Raw genomic sequence first — 21,540 nt, 5'->3', positions numbered from 1 at the left:
GGTTGAAAATACAGCACCTGTGCTTTCAGTCAGTCCCTGACCCAAAGCTGTCTCTGCCAGTTCCATACTGTATCTGCCACAGACTCTCTGACGCTCTCAGTTTCAGGCAGCCTGCACTCTGCATACATCATCATTTTGACACTTAAAACAGCCTTCACGGCTCATTTCAGTTTGAATAGTGCTGAATGAATGAATGAAAGTGGCTTCTTACCTTATACACAACCTTACCAAGCTCCATCTGTTTGTGAATATATTCAAAGTGTGTTTAGTCTGTAGTCGTGTTTTCATGTGTTTTGTGTTCACTTCCTGTTTTATTTTGTAATCCTGATGTTTTTGTACTAGGTCTAATGTTGCTTCCCTCCATTGTTCTTTTTCCCGCCTTTTTTCCAAACGCACCTGTGCCTCTTTAGTCTGGCCTGTATATATACCACTGACCCTCTGCTACACTTTCATTGTCACCCTTCTGTCTTTGTGCTTTCCAGCCTTATTTTTCTCTTGTTTGTTGCCCGTTTACGGACTTTTGCTTGGACTTTGGAATTTAGTTTTGTGGATTAGCCTTAGCTAGGTTTATGCTTTTGGCGACTGTCTTGCTGTGTATGACCCCTGAACTGTACTGTAAATAACCTTGTCCTCTGAACTGCATTTTGTGTCCTGGACTTTCCTCTGAACCTTAGTCCCAGGGTGTTTGTGAAACCGCCTGCTACATACTACCTATGAATGTATTAAGGCTGATTTATACTTCTGCGTCGAATCGACGGCGTAGCCTACGCCGTAGGTCCGCGTAGCTCCCGTACCTACGCAGAGGCCTACGCACGTAGCTGACGTGCACCTCCTCCAAAATGCAAGCTCTGTGATTGGTCCGCTCGACGGCTTTGTCTTTCCCGCATTCACAGCACTTCCGGGGTCCCGGACATCGGCCACACATCGGCCGTGTATTTCATCTCCTCCTCTCTATTCTTCATGTAATCATGTCTGTATGATAAACAGCAACATGTATCAGCTGTAGATTAACATAACACGCTCTGAATCGATGTGGAAAAGTAAACAGAGATCGTAGCAGGACCGGAAGTAGGCGACCGGCTATCAGAGAGACCGCACTGCCCTCAGGCGTTTCGGCGGAGAATTGCTGCGCGACACAGACACACCGACGCACAAGTATGCGGGGCTCATGTCCGCGTCAGCCCCTGCTGCGTAGGGGCAGCGCAGAAGTATAAATCAGCCTTTATGCAGTATGAACTACATTTTACTGCATTTGAAGGTAGTATGTAGTATGACTGTTCTGTTGAATCTGTCTTGCAGTATTCACAGCCAGGCGTCGCTGGATTTCCGGTTTCGGAAAGCGGAAGTAAACAAAGGCCAAACTAATAGCGAAGCTGCTTCTTTTGCATCCACTTATGATTTTAGAAGTTAAGAAGTGGTTTATATGGACTTCAATAATTTTCACAGCACCTAAAAACAAAATGCCCCCCGTCAAAAATAAAGAAAAAAGAAAAAGCGGAATGTTAGTGCTGTGCATTGTAGGAAACAGTACGCAAGGGGGACTGGTCTTCTGCATACTGAGACATTTTCCAAAATCAGTATGACAGACGGGGAGTTTTGGCATACTGCAGATTTTGCTCTTGTTCACATACTGAATTTTGGCCAAATCAGTACAGTATTGTTCTGAATTTTAATATAAAGAAACTTTGAGGAAGTTTTGTTTGTCTCAATATTGACAGCCCTTTGAGACAAACTTGGTTACTGTCCCACTCACTGTGTAACTTTGCCAAAGTAAATGTAAACAAAGATTTTCCTGGTTTTCATGCTTAGCATCTCGTTGTTGGAATGCGACCCGATGGCAGCTGTTGTAGGCATTAAATATACATTTATAGAAAAAGAAATCCTCCAGCTGATGGTCTCGTTTTCTTGTGTTAGTGGGAGTGGTATGATGCATAAGTATTAAGTAAGGTCTGTTTCATAACCAGTCAGTAACTCCTCATGAGCACTTCAAGTTGACTTAAATCATGAAAATGAAGCAGAAACAGACACAACAGAACAAGCGTTAGTGATTCTTATAGTCTGTGATGCTGATATCCTGATGGTACATACCTTTGCACACAGGCTCGCTGTCATTCCAGTGAGGATTACTCGGGTCGACACACTCAATTGTGGCTGAACCTTGTTCCATGACGAAGCCCGGAGAGCAGGCAAAGGTGACGGTGGTGCCCAGCTGATAAGTGATGTCACTGCTGCTGAAATTCCCGTGGGGCATGTAGGGCTCCCAGCAGTGCTCATCATCAAACGCTGAGAGAGGAAACCAGAGACAGCGTTATCTTTTTGATCTAAACAGAGGCTTTATATAGTTCAGGGATTCTGTCAGTGGCTCTCCTGATTGAAGAAATTAAGCAACCATAACTACTTAACTGAGAAGGGAACAGCTTTTCACTTGAGCCAAGAATGACCCAGAATCCCAAACCCTCCTGGCTAGAAAAAGCAGGTGTGAAGTGCTAAAAGCTTCAGAGTTGTGCATCTCCAGAGCCTAAAATAAATCCCTCAGGAGCGTGGGCAGACTGTAAGCTCTTGTGTGGCTCATTATTGCTCTCTTAAAGACAGCAACAACAAATCTATGAGTAGAAAGCCTTGGTTTCACTGAGTGCTGCAGTCCATTATCTCCAAACCCAACTCCTCTGTACATTAACACATTAAAACCCTAAAATAACCCCAAACAAAGTGGCACAGCACCACTGGGTCATTTGGTTCTTATAATTGAATGTTCTTTTAATTATGTAATGAATCATAATTATCTTGTTTTCAAACTGACAGCTAACCCTGGCTTTGGGTGTTATTTAATAACGAAGTATAGGACGGATCATCATTTGTGTTTGTTGAATGTGGTAAATCCCTGATGTGAGGAGGATAAAGATGGAAGCTTGGTGTCTGAGTTTTCTGGGCTCACCCTCGTATCGGAGCGCCAGCAGCAGAGGGATGGAGGAAGAGTCGGCGGTGAGCTCTAGGTGCAGCGTGGCGCTCTCACTCAGCAGCCCACGCTCTGGGACGTCATCCAGGTCTGAGTCAAAGAGCGGCGGAGAGAGGGAACTGTTTCCACTTCGCACGATTAACCTGAGAGGAACGAACAACACATACACAAAGTAATACGCTGAAGAGAAGACTGAGATTGTCATGAGTTGATTTTGTTGTATTTTCATGTATTTTCTTTGATTTTTAATCTAGCTTTTAATGTGGAGTAATTTATTTTTAGCTCTGGACTGCATTATAATAATAATAATAATAATAATAATAATAATAATAATAATAATAATTATTATTATTATTATTATTATTATTATTATTATTATTATTATTATTATCATTTTAATCATTGCTTTAACATTTATTTATCTTATTTAATGATTTAATTATCTATTTATTTCTTGTATTCATCTAATCTTGTTAACACTACCTTATTTTCAACTTTTCTTTCCAATCACGTCTACTGATCCTTGTCTTGTGTCATATTTCTTGTGTGTTTCTTAGTAATCCATGCGTGTGTTTCTTAGTAATCCATGCGTGTGTTTCTTAGTAATCCATGCGTGTGTTTCTTAGTAATCCATGCATGTGTTTCTAGTCTATCATGCTTCCTGTTTTATTTTGTAGTTATTGCTCCCTGTGTGTCTGGTTTAGTGTTACTTCCTGTGTTTTCCCTCCTCTTGCCTACACCTGGGCATCATTGTTCACACCTGTGTCTCGTTACTCTTTAGCCAGTGTGTATATAGTTTCTGTTTCCTTCTTTCTGTGTCGGTTCATTATGCCACGTTATATTGTGATACCAATGTGTTTTCTTTTATGGATTCTGAATTGAGTAAGTTTGTGTTTATTTATTTTGTTTGTTTATGAAAACCTTTTATTATAAATCTGCATATTGGGAGTTTACTATCAGTATCTAAATGAGGAATGCATAAATGTGTATGCATATGGATAGCAGATTAAAGATGATTATTATTTCTACAATGTACAGAATAAACGTGCAATTAATTCTGGATTGATCACAATTTTACAACATTTATCACTCGACAGCCCTAATTATTAGATGAGAGATGAAGCCAGTTCTTTTTGCATTTTGTGTCATTATAATCTATATTACAATGCTGAAGTTGAGAGTAGCTCTCTTGCAAAAAGTCTATTTCCAGTCAAGTAAATGTATCAGCTAGAATTTCAATTAGAGGAAGCGCATAAACTATAGCAGATAAAAATAAAAGCACATTAAAAAGTAATGAAGTGTTTTAGGGGTTTGTTTGTTTCAAAAAACTATTTATGAACCCTGTACAGTCCTAAAACCTGAGCCGCAGGTAAAAACAGCAGAAACAAACACGTACTTATCATCATCTTCATCCAGAGCAATCCTCTCAAAGTGCAAATGGAGCCTGTGCCCCTCTTTGGCTTCGATTAACCAGTGGCAGCTCAGGTTGTTTCCATTACTGTGGTTGCTGACAGATGGAGGAGGAGACAGAATCCGGCCCACTGTTGCATTACGAATCCACCCTCCACAAGACACAGCTAAGAAAACAATACTCACATTAATGTTTAAAAAACAGCAAATTAACAATCACACTGTTAACACGTTATTCAACTGACCGACACACTGAGGCTCCGGAGTGCTCCAATGTGGTTGTGTGGTGTTCACACAGGTAGCCAACTCATGGCCGCGGACCTGGAAACCTGGATCACAGTGGAAGTGAGCCTGACCTCCTGGATGGATGTCTGTCACTGTCACTCCGCCGCTCTCAGGAGACTGAGGGAACTGGCAGGACAGCAGGAAGGCTGTAGGAGGGATCACAGCTGCAAGGTCAGTTTTTGAGGATTTTGCAAAATAGAAATCAAAGAGTAAAGTTGGAAAAAGTCAAAACTGTCATCATTCGTCTTTCTTTGGCTTTATTTCAGTGTAGTTTGAAGATGCTCCTGCAGTTTTCTTATCTATGTTTTCTAATTAAACTTGTTGTTTGACCAAACAAATGAGGGCTCAGAGAGTTCAACTTTAAACTCAGGGATGATGCTGCAATCAGAGACATATCAAATTAAGATTTTTGTTGGTTTGTGGACAGGCGTAGAGTCAAGAAGTGGAGCGCTGAGCTGTACTTCGTATCTTTTAATGCTTGTATGTTTTTAGTTTTTTAATCCAGCCACAGAGCACTTTGGATGATTAACCCTCTGAAATGCATCAAGGAAACCTAAAATACCAAGGAATCCTAATATTTTAAAATAAAAACAAAACGCCATTAAAAGCAACTACCTGTGGTTGTTTAGTAAAAATTCACCTTGATAGTGGAGGCTGAACACGCCGTGGTTGTTCTGCTGGAGACTGCGATAGTGAATGTACACCTGATTGGTTGCGCTGCGGATCACTTGACCCTCTCTCATTAAGGTCTCGTTGGCGAGGAGCTCGAGTCCTGAACCGCCGTAGCCCATGATCGTCAGGGACTCTTTCTTAGAGAGGTTAACCTTCCTCACCTGGAGGGAAAAACATGAAGTAATGAAATGCCTTCTGTTTCCGACGACTGACCTCCAGCCTTATCTTATCAAATCATATGCAACACATTGATTTTATTCAATAATAAGATGCTTTGTGTTGCAGCCTTTTGAAGTGTGCATGTTTGAACTACAGGGAACTAATATTCCACTCCCACCTTCTTAGCTAAAAGTGAATAATGTGTCATTCTGATCAACACTGCCTTAACTCTGCAACTGCTAGCATTTTAGTGCAATTACATACAGCTGCATGTGCTTCTAATTTTAAATGGTTTACATAAAACACTGACACTGATACTATTTAAAATTACAAAAGGCTAAATTACACTAACAAAAACTGTAGAAAGCTATAATTTTATCTATAAATATACTTTTACAAATATTTGAAATGAAATAAAATAAAATATCTAATAATGATTTTATGAAACAAGCACTGACATTCTTTGAATTTTTCCCCCGTTTTTTAAGGAATTACAAATGAGCTAATGCTAAGTTTATGCTATAAATGCTGTAGCCTGGCATCTGTTAACAAAGCGGCAACCTTTGGCCACGAGAATTGGAGCCAATGTGTAAGTGTTAAAAACTGCAGTTTCTCGCGTGTCCGCTTGAGGCTGGCTCCGGAAGTACAGGAAACCACATACACACCAATTCATAAAAGACTATATTTACAGCAGAAATAAACATTTTTACAGCCTGGTACAAAATACGGGGGGAGGATTTTTTGATAACGCAGCAGTTTCGAAGACATTAAGACTACATGTTGGCTTGATTGACTTGATTGACAGGCAGGAACACTGGTAGCTGTTAGTGAGGAGCCTCTTTACCTCACACTAGCTCGACAGAAGTTAGATTGACTTCAACATATCCAATATGGCTCCCGCCGACTATTGGCTTCAAAACAGCGCTTCAGAAACACGGATGACATCACGGATACTATGTCCATTATTTATACAGTCTATGCTGTTAACAAGTTACATACCTATCTCTATAGAAATTAATATTAGATTTAAAAAAAGCATTGCACTCACAATACCTTATTTGATGTAAAATACATAAAGGTGAATTTATGTTTAGAAGTTTGAAAATTTAAATCAAATCCCTTTAATTGATTATTTAGTAACAGAAAACATGTTTACAACTTTAAACACTAATATTTATGGACTGATGAACATTACCTGAATCTCCACACCATAACCTGAGTACACAGTGATGCTATAGGTACACTCCAGCGGGGAATAGGATGATGTTGATGCAGGATCTGGTGACTCAACAACATCTTCCATTGCGGACAAAGTTGCGTTGCATTGCACTGTGGAAAGACAGAAAGAGGGGGAAAACTTAAAGCATGTTTTTCTAGGAATACAAAAATAGTTTCTTAAAAAAACAGGACGGCTTTGGAAGACATTCTTTTGTGTGTTTATTTATGAAGCATGACTGAAAAAAACAGCTGGAGTGCTTTGCTCGTGAGCTTCTTTAAACTTGTTGAAAAGATGAGAGATCAAACTTTGCTTTTATCAAAACCTGCTCTCCAACTTCAGCTTCTATTAAGCAGTTGTGTTATGACACTGAGACCAACCCCTACAATATGTGATAATACAAACTTACAAAAATCTGTTTTTTTTAATGATTATCAAAGCTGAATATCGAGTTCCCTTGGGTAAAGTTTGACGACACAAAAATGCCACAACTAAATCTTCACCATGAAAAATCATTAAATTAAGAAATAATGTTAAAAATATGGGAGCGATGAGTCTGCTGCTGACGTGAAGATATATTTTATTGAACAATGTGAATCCACATGTCCCTTCCACTCCTGATGATCTACGACACACAAACCAGACTCTCTCAAAGAAGACACTTACTGGAGAACTGAAAGATGTTTGTTAAACTGAGGTACTAACTTCAGAAAGCACACTACCTGCTTCTGGTCGCTCTGTTTAAGGTTCTGCATTAAATGAGGGCTTTTGTACTTGAGCTGAAATTGAATGATTACACAGAAGCCTCCCTGAAATTAGAGGGTGCACATGGGCCACACATACTTCTCTAGAAGCTGTCAGATGCAGGGCACTGCTGTAGTGATTTAGCACACTGAAAGGAAGACCTTGATCCTTCAAGCATTGTGTCTTGACGACACTGTACTGAATTATAGCCACACAGGTCAGACTCTGCTAGGTCACCATTACTGCTGTAATCAAATTAAAGCTGTATTTCTACCCTGCATACAAATGTATTCATGGGTTGAGCGATAAATAAAAGCAGACACAGAAGACGGTTTCTTTTGTGATTTTGAATCATTGTTCTCAAAAGTGCATCCTGCACATAAATCAAAAGATTGTCCTGTGCTGTTGACCCTTTTAAAGTTGAAAAATGCAAATTATAACACTCTGAAATAATGCAGCGCTGAAAAGGCAGTGACAGCCCTCTCTCCCTCCGCTGTTAAAAAAACCATCAAACTATTAAATGGATCTCTGGGGACACGGCTTAAATCTTCATAAATCTCACGAACGTTTGTAACAAATTGAAATTCTTCTCTGTTGTTCGGGTTGATGCTTCACTGAGAATTTAAAGTGTCTGATGCTCGTTATACCAGCAACTGCAGATCATTTGAGTGTTGGGCTGCTGGGCTTATTCGTGTGACAATGACGGCACATTATACTGTGAATGTCTCATCTCCTGACACACGTCTTTGCATAGAGGAGGATTTGAATGCTCCGGACAGTTTGAGGCAACACAATTTAAGCAGTTGGACTGAAGCACTAGTCCGGCCTGATGTCTTTGTATCAGTGCTGTGTCCTGTAATATTGTACATTGTACTTTTACTTCACACTAAATGCATCTGTATTTTAAATGGGGTCCAGTCCTGGTGAATGTTATAGACAAAAGTAAAACTCTAAGCAGATTATCTAGCAACATGCATACCAAACTACTTCTACGACTTCATGTACAGCTGTGGAGTTTGTCTGCAGCTCTCTATTCCTGAAAGTTGAATTTGGTGAAAGGATGAATACAGTTGTCCAAAATATCCTCACACTATTTATCTGATGAAGATAGTATTATTTCCTTTAAAGCTTATCTTGCCCAGAGTAAGATGCATGCATCATTTATGCACGTCTCATTGCATTCCTTTAAGACTTCAAACAGCAGGACTCAGCTGGAGCCTGGTTCTGTCCACATGTACAAAAATATCCCAATCAACATCACAGATTAAATATACACGTCTATATTTAATGCTCTGAGTAAAACTCAAGTGTAAAACAGTACACTTCTCAGAGGGATATGGACCCGACTATTTTCTGGCCAGTAGATCTCATTCCTGAAGCCTCTGCTGGTTGCCTGGCAACAGTGCTAGGCAGGTAGAAAGTCCAACACAACCGGGGGAAAAAAATATTGTTGTGTATACAACTTGACTTTTAAGAGAAAACAAACCAAGATACTGAGCGATCTGTAGAGATGCTGGGGCACAGATTTTGTTTCCTTCTGACAGAGCAAGGCTAGATGCATCCCTCTGTCGGCGCTACAAGAGGTTTGTGTCTTTCTAACCATCACATCCTACGTCCAGAAAGCATATAAAGTGAAGCCTTTATGGTACAAATGTTCTGATGTGTGAATGGTGCTAAGATATTTCATCTCAGAGGGTTATAATGATGTTTCCCAGAGATGAAGAAAAAAATCTGAAGACCAAACAAAAACAGAGGGAATGAACAAACCCTCCTGATTCTCTTCGCATATCTGCAAATCAGCTGATCCGCTCTCTACCTGCTCAATCACATTCCCCCAAATTGTTCTTTTTTATTTAATGAGCAGAATGAGGAACAGCTCGCCTCCACAGCAGTGAGAGCAGCTCAGGCACCCTCAGCACACTACCTTTCTATCATTGATTCAGGATGGTATTCTGTCCGTCAGCACTCCGGTTTAGCATTCTGCTCATGATGACATTGTTGACTGAATGATTTTTCAAATGGATGCTTCTTGTTTCTACAGAGAGTTAAAACTTTAGTGATATCAGTATTTATGGGTGCACCTGGGTGCAGTAAGTTGTTTTCATGCTGTTTCGTGAAGTTCTGTTTGTCTGTCATGATTAAAGACTAAGGCTGTTTAGGAAACCGTCAACTATACCAACAGAAAGTGCTGATTTGGCCAAAATCCAGTATGTAATAAGTAGTATCTAAACAAGAGCAAAAATCTGCAGTATGCCAGAACTACCCGGCTGTCGTACTGATTCGGGAAAATTTCTCAGAATGCAGCGAACCAGTCTCCATCGCGTACTGTTTTCCACAATGCACAGCGCTAACGTTCCGCTCTTCTTTTTTCTGTATATGACAGGAGCTCAGTGTTTAGGTGCTGTGTAAGTTATTAAATTCCATATAAACCAGGGGCGTCAAAATCATTTCAATTCAGGGGCCACATACAGCCCAAATTGATCTGAAGTGGGCCGGACCGGTAAAATCACAACATAATAACCTGTAAATAAGGATATGTTTCCCTTTGTTTTAGTGCAAAAAAGTACATTCTGAAAATGTACATTTAATGAACTCTCTTTCTACAAAAACAGCCGAATATTTTACTCTTGAAGCCCTGAAACCTGCTGCGGACACACCAAACACACAGGTTACCCATTCCCCTGACACAGAGTGTAATGTTTACTGCAAAAGAACAGAGATTAGAATACTGAACAAGGTAAAGTTGACTATTTAGGACCCCTCAGCTCAAGCATGAACAGTTTGCTTGCTGGACAGTGTTGTATGCAGGGGTGTGGTGCTAGTATTAGTAGTTAGTGGATCATCTTATAGTCCTCTAAAAAGTCTTTATGAATCAGAACCTGATTATGCAAACAGCAAGTCATCCACTTTCTCACTTAGAGAAAAAAAGTCCCCAAAAAAAGGGCAGTTAAGGTGCGCTCCATCAGCACTATGATTTTATGCGACACCCAGAGGACAAATTTGAAACAGTGGTTACGTTTATTAAAAAATGCAGTTAATGTCTTCTCTGTAATTTTTTCACTTTGCAAAGTCATTCCGCGGGCCAGATTGGAACCTCTGGCGGGACGGTTTTGGCCTGCGGGCCGCATGTTTGACACCCCTGGTATAAACCATTTCTTAACTTTTTGAATCATAAGTGGATGTTAGAAGACTTAAGCAATTTTGCTATCAGCTCGGCCATACTATCTTCAAACGCAATATGTGGTATGCAGTACGTACTGCATACTACATTCGTAGGTAGGATGTAGCAGGCAGTTTAGAAAACAGCCTATGAGTATTTTGAGACTAAGAACCTTTGGAGACTGAACTATTCATGAGGACAACAGAAACACAGTGTGAAAAATATCTTCTGAATTTGAGCATAAGACCCTCTTCTTTGTTTGTAACTCACTGATTTAAAAGCACATTGAACAGATCAATGTCTTTCTATCTCTACACATGTTGTTCTTTGTGACAGATTTGGTTTTATAATGTGTTTTTAACGATTACTTTTCTTCAAGGAAAGAGCTACGGGAAAAATTACATTGAGGGTTATTTATTTGAGGGTTCATGGTTAAATCTGCTGCCTAGAAACAGGATACAGATCCTTCATCCACCATATTCAATGGAAAATGATGTCAACCCTGTTCACCTTAGGGCTGTATTTTTGGGTAGCTCATGTGTAACCTTTCTTAGTATAAGCTTTTCTCACCATCAAATTAAAATGCATATGGTTGCGCTCAGAGAAGTTGACAGGAGGGAACTTTATCATCCTTTAGCACCATTTAGTTTTTAAACTAGCTAAATATTCACTTCTCTTTCTGACTCCTGAATGTGGGAAAAGTAAAAGATGACTATTTTTGCAGTAGAATACTTAAAACAAGGAAAAAATGACTTTACTTTGGACAGTTCTAAACCCTAAAGTCCTAAAGTTAACTGTGAGCTAAATATCTTAAGTCACTTCTGTGTATTGGATGAAACTGGACATCTCTTCATTGGCAGGTTATCGGCTGTATTAATACAGCATGTAGCTATGTTTACTCCACGAGCCTAAAAATGATCCTTATGTCACTAAGGAGTGCTTACATAACTCTAATATACAGTACATAGATAGTACTGTACTATTGATGTTTTCCTTCAGGGCAGCTCACGTTGTACAGTTGCCTGTTGATGTTTGATCATGAATATTTGATGACAACATGTTTCACATTACCTTGTCAGTCAAGACCTCCTTGTTACTCTTTTTCAAGGCCATACAGAGAGAAAGATTAAATAGTGACAGAAACAGAGGTTTGGTTGTAGCTGCTGTAGCTGTTAATCAGAGCAGCCTTGAATCTACAGGTGAACTTCTGTAGGTTTGTTCAAGCTCTTTTTTACATCACTTTGTCTCAATGGCAAACAACCAAGATTCATGGGAAGTGGAGGTATGCAGGTACCTGGCATGTGCATGGTGGTAATGGTGGTGGTGGTGATCAGAGTAGTGGTTGTTTCCTCCTCTACGGGCAGAGAGGACATGGTATTCCTGGATCCTGTCTGGCTGGCAGCAGAAGAGGAGCTTAAAGCCGTGGTTAGCAGCCCTGGTGATATGACCGTCGCTGTGGACTCGGTCTGCCCAAGCCCGGGTACGGCCTGAGTCGGATTAGTTGTGGTGCCTGCACATTCAAAAGGTTCTATTCAATGTTGTCTTCAAGGAGCCATCACCCACATTGTCCTGCAACTGCATTATCTAAACCTGTGAGAACGTACCTGTGCCTGCAGGAGAGTCTCCTAAGTATTCTTTACTCTGCAGAGCAGCATGGATCAGGTCACCCAGAGGGTACGAGTCGGGGGTTGATGTTGGTGTTGAATCAGGCTCAGGAGTCATGAAGCTCATACCTGAAAGATCCATGACTTATTACAGTCGCATCATTATGCACAAACACGGGTGTAAAGAAAGCCCAGTTAGCAGGATGTAGACAGAAAAGTGACTTTACATGTTCTCGAGTAGATTTAGGATTAAGAAACACTCAGCATGAGTCCATGATGATGCTGGGACAACAAATGTTCAAACACACATACACACACACACACCTCAACATACAGTTACCTGAAACAAGGGGGATCATAGTGACCAACAGCATCGCTGAGAGGCGTGTGTACCCCATGGCTTTGGATGAAAGTGAATGACCTGAGAAGGTTAAGATGAGCAGACTGATTAGTAAATTGTTATGTAACAGTAAAGAGAAGCATCACTGTGTTTTCAGCTGTAATGCAATTTGGGATACTTATTATTTTAAGTAGACATTAACAGAAATAATAGTTATGGCTGGTTAGGTAATGCAAAGCTAATTATTAGTCTGATCATTTAATATTCTCTCGCACTTCAGGTCCTGAGCATCTGTTTACATCACACAGGCCTCAATGACTCGGACTGGGGGATCATTGCGATGTGATAACGATAAAACTCAGCACCATCGATCAATAAAACATGCATTCAGTTCATACATGGCAGAGGAACATATGACATCTTATTATAGGTCATTTTACAGGTATAGCAGTGGGCAGCAGGTAGACGGCGCACACGGTGTAAGGTTAAATATTCAGGCTCTCCCCCCTGCATCTTCTTCCCCAAATCTGCAACAACATGCCCGAAAATGCGCTATTCCAAAATTCAACAAACGAGCCTCCCCACACCGCAGGTAGCCCCTCAACCGATCTACTTTCAACCTGTTAATGGTGAAGTCAAAAAAGCCCCTCCGCTGTCAGTCGAGGCGTTTCCTCGGAGATATTGTCAACCTGGTGTGTGACAAAATGATGGGGCTAAAGGAGGCAGCATCACTCGCACCTCCCCCGGCCCTCTTTGTGCGGAGGATGGTTTTTGGCATCAGTGACACCAGCAAAGCATCTCAGCAACGTTTGAAGGTGCCGGCTGCTTACCTTTGTCCTCCAGGCTGCGTCCTGTGCGCTCTGTTACTCAGACTGTATCCTGTTGCTTTAGGCCCCGGGAACACGGCGGGGATTGTGCTGGTGAGATGCCCCTAGCTGGTTACCGTGTGGTTGACGCATTCGGCTATGATGTGAGGGCATTTGTGTTGAAGCTCCAGGTGCGCTCTAGCGGCCGCACACAGGAACTGCATCGAGGCGCACCAGAGAGAACCACATTTTGTCTGTGGGCACTGGAGGAGCTGTCCACCAACACGGTGCTGAAGTGTGTCCGAACATCCCTGCACGGTATTTCAAGGTAAACACAGAGATGCTGGCACGCTGTGTATATTTGAGTGTTTTTTTTTTTAAAAAGCCTGCATGTGCATGGCGAAGACATTTTTTTGGTCGTGTTTTCCTGTGATGGGTTGGGTGTTTGCGCTTCCACGGAATGCGGACATTAAACATGAGCCAGCTGAAGGCTGCTGCAGAGAGCAAACAAAATGAATGCTGAAGCAATAAGTGCCAAACAAAACGGAGCAGCTCCACCATCCATGATTAGTGACGGAACTGTTGGGTTCTGGGTAGTCCCGGAGGTGGATATTATCACGTTGCATGTAATTGATGGTGACTATACGAAAGGGATTCGGTGAACGCCTACCGAGTGCCCTCCCACCTCAACACATCTGCAAGTACGCGTACACACACGTACACATGTAAACAGATGTGCGCACATGGTTGATGCTCTTGATTAATATTAAAAGTAGATGGCCAGTCAGTGTGACTCCCTGCACACACACACAGACACAGACACAGACAGACAGACAGACAGACAGACACACACACACACACACACACACACACACACACACACACACACACAGGGACGTCAACAGGAATTCTGCCCCCCCCCCCTGAAAAGATATTTCAGTGGGCCCCAACACCACAGCCAACCCTACAAAATATAACATTGCTGCTATAATACTGGTTTATCTGTATTAAACAAAAATATATGCTTAAAACTATCCTGATTAACTGACTCAAATCTACATATCAATACAATTTCTCTAAATGTAACTGTGCAATATTGACACTTCAGACTTTAACCCTCTTTAAACAAGATTATTTGAAGCCAAGTGACTTGTTGTTGAATAACAAAAGGAGGGCATTATTTGGTATAATCTAACCTCATGAAGTATAATAAAACTAAAAAAACTACAGTTTACTTTCATTCAGTTTCAGTCACACTTGATGCTGGGAAAATATGGCAAATCCCCACTTTAGGCATGAGACACGCATCTCACGGAAACGATCAATCTAGTCGACAGGAAGAGACTCCCCTTTTTCCAGAAAGGAATTCTGAATGTTTGTTTATTTATTCAGACAATTTTAGTGATCTTATTGCAGTTATTACAAAACAAAAGAAAGGTGTGGTAGAAAACACATTTTATTTCAGGCCCATTAAGGCCCCCCCTCCCCACTTGGGCCCTAGGTAGTCAGTCACATTTTTTCCCCCACTACGACGTCCCTGTACACACACACACACACACACACACACACACACACACACACACACACACACACACACACACACACACACACACACACACACACATTATTCTTAATGAAATCATGTGCAAATTAAGTCTCCTGACAAAGTACAGCAAGAGGCCACTTTATCTTCCACTCCTTCATTGGTGGCCATGAAATCTAATTAGAGGCTAAATAAATAAGATTAATGTAACTTTTTGTCAACTGTTCACCTAACAAACTGGTGACATAGGCCAGGGGTTCCCAAACTTTTCAGTCCTTGACCCCCAAAATATAGGTGCCAAAGACTTGTGACCCCCACTGTCCATCAAAGTGGTTTAATGTGGCTTTATTTAGCTGGTCTGCAGAAAATTAGCCTACCTAACTACCTTAACTGTTCACTAACCCTAAACTTAGGAGTCATTTGACAAAAAGAAAGAGAGAAAACTCATTACATTTTCTATTTTCAAGGTTTTATTTCATGTTAAGCTACTAATTTTGTTGACATTTTTTTTTAGAATAAATCGGTAAAATTTACAATTTTTGGATTACTTTTGTCATTCAACTTTTTTTTTGCATTTTTGTCAGTCTTTCTGTGTTCACCACAAGTTAACAAATTTTGTATAAGTAATACAAAACCAACAAAAAGAAGAAAAAATTATAAATACAAAAAGCAAACACAAAAAATAAAATAAACAAATAATAGTAATTAACAGTACAAACAAAAGGGAAGATACACATAAGAAAACAAGGTAATAAACAAAAATGAATAATAATAATAATAAGTAATATTTTTAGATAACTTTTTGGTTACCTGTTTTGGTTGTGACTTCAGGTGTCAGATTCACTGATGTGCTGAGCTGCATGTTGGTAAAGGAAACAGTCTGAAAAATAAACTAATGTAAAGTAAGTATGAGGAAAAAGCTGTAATTCTAATTCAAACAAAACCTTTATGTCAACAACAGCAGCTGTAACTGAACACACACTTTCAATCGGACTAAAGGAGAAATACTTTTGAGGAAGTAAGAGAGCAACAAGAATGGTGATAGCCTCTTTTAATTGTAAGCCCGTGTGCTTTATACAATCTTAAAGGGCCAAGGCAAACAACAGAGTAAATAAAGGAATAGTAACAGATGAAGAGTGCAGATGGGAAGACTTCCTTTCAGAGTATTTCCTGCTGAGAGCGGCTACACCCACTCTTAGTTTAGCCAAAGAACAAGAGGTCCAAGTTCAGGACTTACATAACACCACGAAGCAAGTCAGCATCAACTAAACCCATAAGTGAGTGGATCTGTGGTGGCATGTTAACCTGTCTTTAATGTTTTACTAATGTGGTCCAAGTGCATGCTGGGATAGGCCTCAGCTCCCTGTGACCCTGAAGGAGATTAAAGTGAGGAAAATAAATGAGTTGACTGTTTGAAACCAACACAGGACATCATTGACCCTGGACTCTGCTTATCAGCAAAAAACAGCCTCTCTGTTCATGACTGTGATCTGTAAAGCTTTGACAAGTCAAACAATGTCTTTGGGCTGCAGGAGAGGCAGTCCAAAAACTCTGAAAACATTATTTCATTTGACTGAAACACCTCATAATCCAAAATGATCACACAAAGCTAATCAAAGTCTCTCCCTCTGTTTCTGTTTCAGTGTTTTGTGGTCTCAAAAAAAGGATGCACTGGTCAATGAACACACTGCCCCTGCCTCCGTATGTTGAGCTGGGCGTCCATTCACTGAGCGGCCTTCTGTGGACTCTGCTGCTGCTTTTTCTGTGGCACTGTTATCGGATGGGCTCCGACCTGCCGATCCCAGGCCACACACATGCCGGAAAGTTGAAGTCAGGCTCGAGGCGATCCATGATGTCCCGCAGTGGTAGCTGTGCTGGAACCAAGTGTAACGCACGATCCAAGCTGTCAAGAAGTGATCCGATTACTCCCTTTATTTCCATGGAAACAGAGGATGATGAGGAGCAGGGACAGGCCTACCTCACCCCAGTGCTGAGTCATGCCTTGTTCCCAGCTCAGGCCTCTGCAGAAGCCAAGAAACTGTACGGAGCTCTGCAAGAGTACGCCAAGCGCTACAGCTGGGTGGGCATGGGCCGCATTCATAAGGGCCTCCGTGAGCAGGTAAAAGTTCAAACCTTAAACTGGCTATTTCCGGAAGTAAATCTTGTGTACGTTTTTCACCAGAGTATGTCCTTCATCTGTCTTTGTTGGGTGTTTATATAGAAAAGTAAACATCCTGACACATTACTTAATCAAACAATAGTTAGAGGATCTGGTTAATTTCCTCAAAACATGGTCCTGAATTAATCACAGATTTTTCATTGTTCCCACTTTAGATAAGACTGAATGATCACTCCACCATACAGAAGCCTCATCTCTTCTTCCTCCCAGATGTCCCAAGTGTTCCTTTCTTCCCACGTGATGCTCATCGACACGACATTGAGGTCTTAGAAGCCAACTACTCTGTAATTTTGGCTGAATTCAAGGCTGTTTATCAGCGGGGCATCGACTCAAAACTGGGCTGGACCTGTTTGGGACCAAAGGTACAGTTTATAATCTTTTTAAGAGAGGAACCGTGTAAGAAACACTTCACTGTGTCCTAATTGCTTATGATTCATTTACTTTTTAACTCTCTTATTCACCTCAACGCTCCTTTTTGGCTTGAAACCTCAAACTATATAAATTTCTAACATGGCAATATCTCACAAGTCTGCTCCATAATTCTATGACTTAGAGTAGAGATGGTTCAATTTCACCAGAGTACAATAAAAATGTAAATAAGTCCAGTTTTCTTGTAATTCATTGACCCATCATGTTTCATACTGTTTCATCTGATTCGTACCTCTACAGCAGTTCCTTGTGTCTTTCAGGGCCAGGCAGTGTTCCCTCTGTACAGTGCAGGCGTCTGTGTGGCAGGTAACTGTCGCTCTTGTCCCTACACATACCGCACACTTCTCTCTCTTCGTACATTTATAAGCAGCAACTCGTTGGGATCTGCTGGATTTTGGCTGCTGGGGCCCGGGACTACGTTGGGGTGTTCATACGGACCCACAAACACACGCCTGCGTTGTCATCTCGGTGAGTGAAAGAATGACATGAACATGCTGTGTTAGAAAAAAACCTGTCAGTAACTCTTCCAATCAGAATGTTTAAGGTACGCTTTTATCAATCAATCAATCAATCAATCAATCAATCAATCAATCAATCAATCAATCAATCAATCAATCAATCAATCAATCAATCAATCAATCAATCAATCAATCAATCAATCAATCAATCAATCTTTATTTATATAGTGCCAAATCCCAACAAACTTTATCTCCAGAAGCTTACAAACATAGCAGGTCTAGACTGTACTCTATTATATTATTAACAAAGACCCAACATCAAGGCAGGATAACATTCAGTCCCCTCTTACTGACAGGACTCAGTCTGATCTCATCTTAATCCACCATGAACATTGCACCTCGCAGTATTTAGCGAGTCACAGTGGCAAGGAAAAACTTCCTTTTAACAGGCAGAAACCTCGAGCAGAACCAGACTCATGTTAGACAGCCATCTGCCTCATTAGGGTTAGAAAGAGGGATAGAGGAGAATAAGAGAGGGAGAGATGAGAGTTATGAGATGGATAGTAGTAGTAGTAGTAGTAGTAGTAGTAGTAGTAGTAGTAGGAGCTGTAGCAGCAGGACGTCTATGAGAGCGACTCAGAGGAACCTACGAGACAATGGAGCTCAGGGACTCCAGGAAGGTCTATGGTTAGTAACTTTAATAGAAAAGGGAGAGTTAAAGTAAGTGATGGGGGGGGGGGGGAATAGGATCCCAGTGTGTCAGTTCCCCTGGCAGTCTAAGCCTATAGCAGCATAACTAAGAGCTGGTCAAAGCCTGGACCAGCTTTAACTATAAGCTTTATGAAAAAGGAAAGTTTTAAGCCTAATCTTAAAAGTAGAGAGGGTGTCTGCCTCTCGGACCCTGACTGGTAGAGGTAGAGGAGGTTCTACCTCCCATACTACTTTTAGAGACTGTTGGTACGACAAGCAGGCCTGGCGTAGTGTTCTAGAGGGGTAATAAGGCACTATGAGCTCTTTAAGATTATATCACACAGTATACCGATACTCTGCTGGAACCGCTCCGGCTTAACATTAAACTTAACAAAATGAAGCAGGAAATTATCCTTTTACACTGACAACCACTCAAAACTCTATTCTAACCTGTAAGTAATAAAGTGCATGGATAAACCTTATAAACACCCCTGAATCCTGTGACATGCATTATGTAATGATATCATGTAATAATAAACTAAAAAGGGAAAACAGTAATTACCATGAATGCAGTATTATGTGGGTCATGGCTGAGGTTCAATTACCCCTTAACCCAGTTGTGCAGTGTTCCATCTGGCTTTAATCCTCTGTTTTAAATACAGACAGGGATGGAGGACTGGCTCCTCTCAGTGGAGTATTTTGTTGCCAAACTGTACAAACTGACTCCACTTTTGTAGGTCTGCAGACTCCACCCTCATGTGAGCTGGTGGTGGGAGGAGAGCCTCAGTGCTGGTCAGAGGGACACTGCCTCCTGGTCGATGACTCCTTCCTTCACACCGTCTCTCACAAGGGTTGGTGAATCATGTCATTTTATTTTATCAAAATCATTTTGTAGTAATTTATGTATTTTTCTCTTCCTTTAAATGGATTGTCATTACTACATGAAGCAAAAAATGAAAATAAAATGCATAATTTCTGGGTGCAAAGCAAACTGCAGAAAGGAAACAAGTATTATTCTAAATTATACATTTGTTAAATGTTTTCTTTTTTATTTATTTATTTTAATTACAGAAGGACGGTTTGGGAAACTAACAAAATCACTACACTTAAAGCTTGGGTTGGTAGATTTAGATATACTTTTTGTTATACTGGTTAAAATGATCTCTATGTCCCGCTGTCAATCAATACATAATGTGTTCTTAAAAAAGAGCGAAGAAGCTGCTATCTACAGCCGGAGTAAACCTGGTAAAACACCAACCAATCCCTGCCATCAGGAGCCAAAATATGAACAAATCAAATCCCGTCCTGCCCGCCTCCTGCGTGTACATTTCACGTTTGTTCGTTTTTTAACTTTCACTATGACAACGATGTGCTGAGGGACAGTTTTGAATCAGTCACAATCAAGCAGTGGTGCTTGTGAATGTGAGTGGGGGCGACGTTTTGGAGGGGCTCGGGGGGGGGGGGGGGGGGTTAGACGTAATTAATAGATAATAATTAATAGACGTAGTGTCCACGACATCCTGAAGCGCTGTTTTGAAGCAAATTGTCGGCAGGTGCAATATTGGAAATGCTGAACACAACCTAACTTCATCCGAGCTAGTGTGAAGTAAAGAGGCAGGCCTTTAGCCTTTTTGCTAAAAACTACCCGCTGCCCGCCTGTCAATCAAGTCAGGCATGTCCTTATTTAGGCAAAACTCATAAGTTCTTTAACATCTTTAAAGGTACCAAGTAACCCGTACACCCGTATAGTGTTTGTCGACAGAGAAATTAGCTATTCAGACCTAAACAGTTCTTTGAACCAGGCTGTAAACATGTTTAAGATTGCTGCAAAGATCGTCTTTTTTGAATGGGTGTGTATGTGGTTTATACTTCTACAGCCAGCCTCAAGTGGACGCTTGTTGACCTGCAGTTTTTAGCTTCATATTTTAAGAACGGAGGGGTAGCGTAGTCACACTCCAACACAGTAGGTGGTGGTATGAAACCTGACAGTGATTGTTAAAACACCGTTAAACAACACATTTCAGGAGGTTGGGTTGTGATTATAAACAAAGAGAAGAGGTGGCTCCTGAGGCCAGACCAGTGGGGAAACACTGATCCATTAGGCTATCACAATCTTACATACAACTGCATCTTTCACTTCTCCTTCAGGGCCCTCGGACGCTGGACCTCGAGTCATTCTGAGTGTGGATCTCTGGCACCCAAATGTGGCTGCAGCAGAGAGACAAGCTTTGGACTTCATGTTCAATCCTGACTGCTGAATTTACCGCTGTACTTCCAAAATACAACAAGCAGGGATGCCTTACTTTAGCCCTGCTTGCTGTGGGTCATGCATCTCATTCCAGTCGATGAATCACTGTGTGAATCTCTGACCTAAGAGTTACACAAGCCATTAGCCACACTTTCAGGTGGTGTTGGATTTATGGTCTACACCGGCAAGTGCCACATGAATGCAGTACGGACGATGTTAGACGATGCAAGTTTGGCTTCAAACTACAAACTGACATCGTCTGAAAGCACAAGGATATGAAACCTATGAAGAGCAGATCTGGTGTTGTAAATCTTGTCGTATATCGTATATTATGCTCGTGAATGCTTCCTGCATGTGAAACCTCTCTGTCCTGATTACTGGACTCGCATGTTCTCATATGCCTTCAGGAAGGACAGGCTGTTAAAGTCTCAGTGTTTATTTTGACTTTTAGGTGGATTATTAACGACTCAGCCAAAAAAACTGTGAAAAAAGTACGAATCATATTTATGAAGATTTACATTTATTTTTGTTCCCACAATGGATGCCAAACTTATAAAAACATTTGCATACTGTGGTTATTCTCTCTTTTCCTTTGTATAAAGCTCTATGTGTAACAGTATGTTTCTATCAATAAATATATG

General features: G+C 40.9%; 2 protein-coding genes across 7 annotated transcripts in view; one reads left to right on the top strand and one right to left on the bottom strand.

Annotated features, from left to right (window-relative positions):
• sez6l2 (seizure related 6 homolog (mouse)-like 2) overlaps positions 1-13,655 on the bottom strand; it is a 25,177-nt gene extending 11,522 nt beyond the window's left edge. Inside the window, exons 1-10 of one of the 2 annotated variants that reach the window (XM_034711972.1) lie at positions 13,377-13,655; positions 12,547-12,627; positions 12,207-12,335; positions 11,897-12,112; positions 6,678-6,811; positions 5,292-5,484; positions 4,612-4,797; positions 4,353-4,533; positions 2,936-3,099; positions 2,089-2,283 (exon numbers count right to left, since the gene is read on the bottom strand). In XM_034711972.1, coding sequence (XP_034567863.1) covers positions 2,089-2,283; positions 2,936-3,099; positions 4,353-4,533; positions 4,612-4,797; positions 5,292-5,484; positions 6,678-6,811; positions 11,897-12,112; positions 12,207-12,335; positions 12,547-12,604 — 1,456 coding nt within the window. In that variant the 5' untranslated portion in view covers positions 12,605-12,627; positions 13,377-13,655. Of the gene's footprint in view, positions 1-2,088; positions 2,284-2,935; positions 3,100-4,352; positions 4,534-4,611; positions 4,798-5,291; positions 5,485-6,677; positions 6,812-11,896; positions 12,113-12,206; positions 12,336-12,546; positions 12,628-13,166; positions 13,329-13,376 lie in introns of those variants that run through there. The other variant, XM_034711973.1, reaches the window with a different exon arrangement.
• asphd1 (aspartate beta-hydroxylase domain containing 1) lies at positions 3,739-21,540 on the top strand. 5 transcript variants are annotated; one of them, XM_034711988.1, is made up of 7 exons: positions 3,739-3,838; positions 4,373-4,822; positions 16,539-17,014; positions 17,230-17,436; positions 17,764-17,971; positions 19,389-19,502; positions 20,800-21,508. In XM_034711988.1, the coding sequence occupies exons 3-7, from the start codon at positions 16,562-16,564 to the stop codon at positions 20,907-20,909; spliced, it is 1,092 nt and encodes a 363-aa protein (XP_034567879.1). In that variant the 5' UTR covers positions 3,739-3,838; positions 4,373-4,822; positions 16,539-16,561; the 3' UTR covers positions 20,910-21,508. The 5 variants fall into 5 exon arrangements, with proteins under 5 accessions (XP_034567879.1, XP_034567880.1, XP_034567877.1 ...); XM_034711989.1 differs by having other exon boundaries at positions 3,812-3,838; positions 4,665-4,822; XM_034711991.1 differs by lacking the exons at positions 3,739-3,838; positions 4,373-4,822 and adding exons at positions 8,943-9,025; positions 13,438-13,680 and having other exon boundaries at positions 20,800-21,540.

This window comes from Notolabrus celidotus, chromosome 20 (genome assembly GCF_009762535.1).
Source record: "Notolabrus celidotus isolate fNotCel1 chromosome 20, fNotCel1.pri, whole genome shotgun sequence".
In the NCBI taxonomy this organism is placed as follows: domain Eukaryota; kingdom Metazoa; phylum Chordata; class Actinopteri; order Labriformes; family Labridae; genus Notolabrus; species Notolabrus celidotus.
The sequence above is the reverse complement of the archived record's forward strand: the minus strand, read 5'-3'. Positions and strand labels throughout refer to the sequence as shown.

Coding starts and splice junctions, on each gene's coding strand:
- asphd1 (XM_034711986.1), top strand. CDS start 8,998: ATGCATCCCTCTGTCGGCGCTACAAGAG. Junction 17,437..17,763: donor GGACCTGTTTGGGACCAAAG/GTACAGTTTATA, acceptor TGTGTCTTTCAG/GGCCAGGCAGTGTTCCCTCT. Junction 19,503..20,799: donor TCACACCGTCTCTCACAAGG/GTTGGTGAATCA, acceptor CTTCTCCTTCAG/GGCCCTCGGACGCTGGACCT.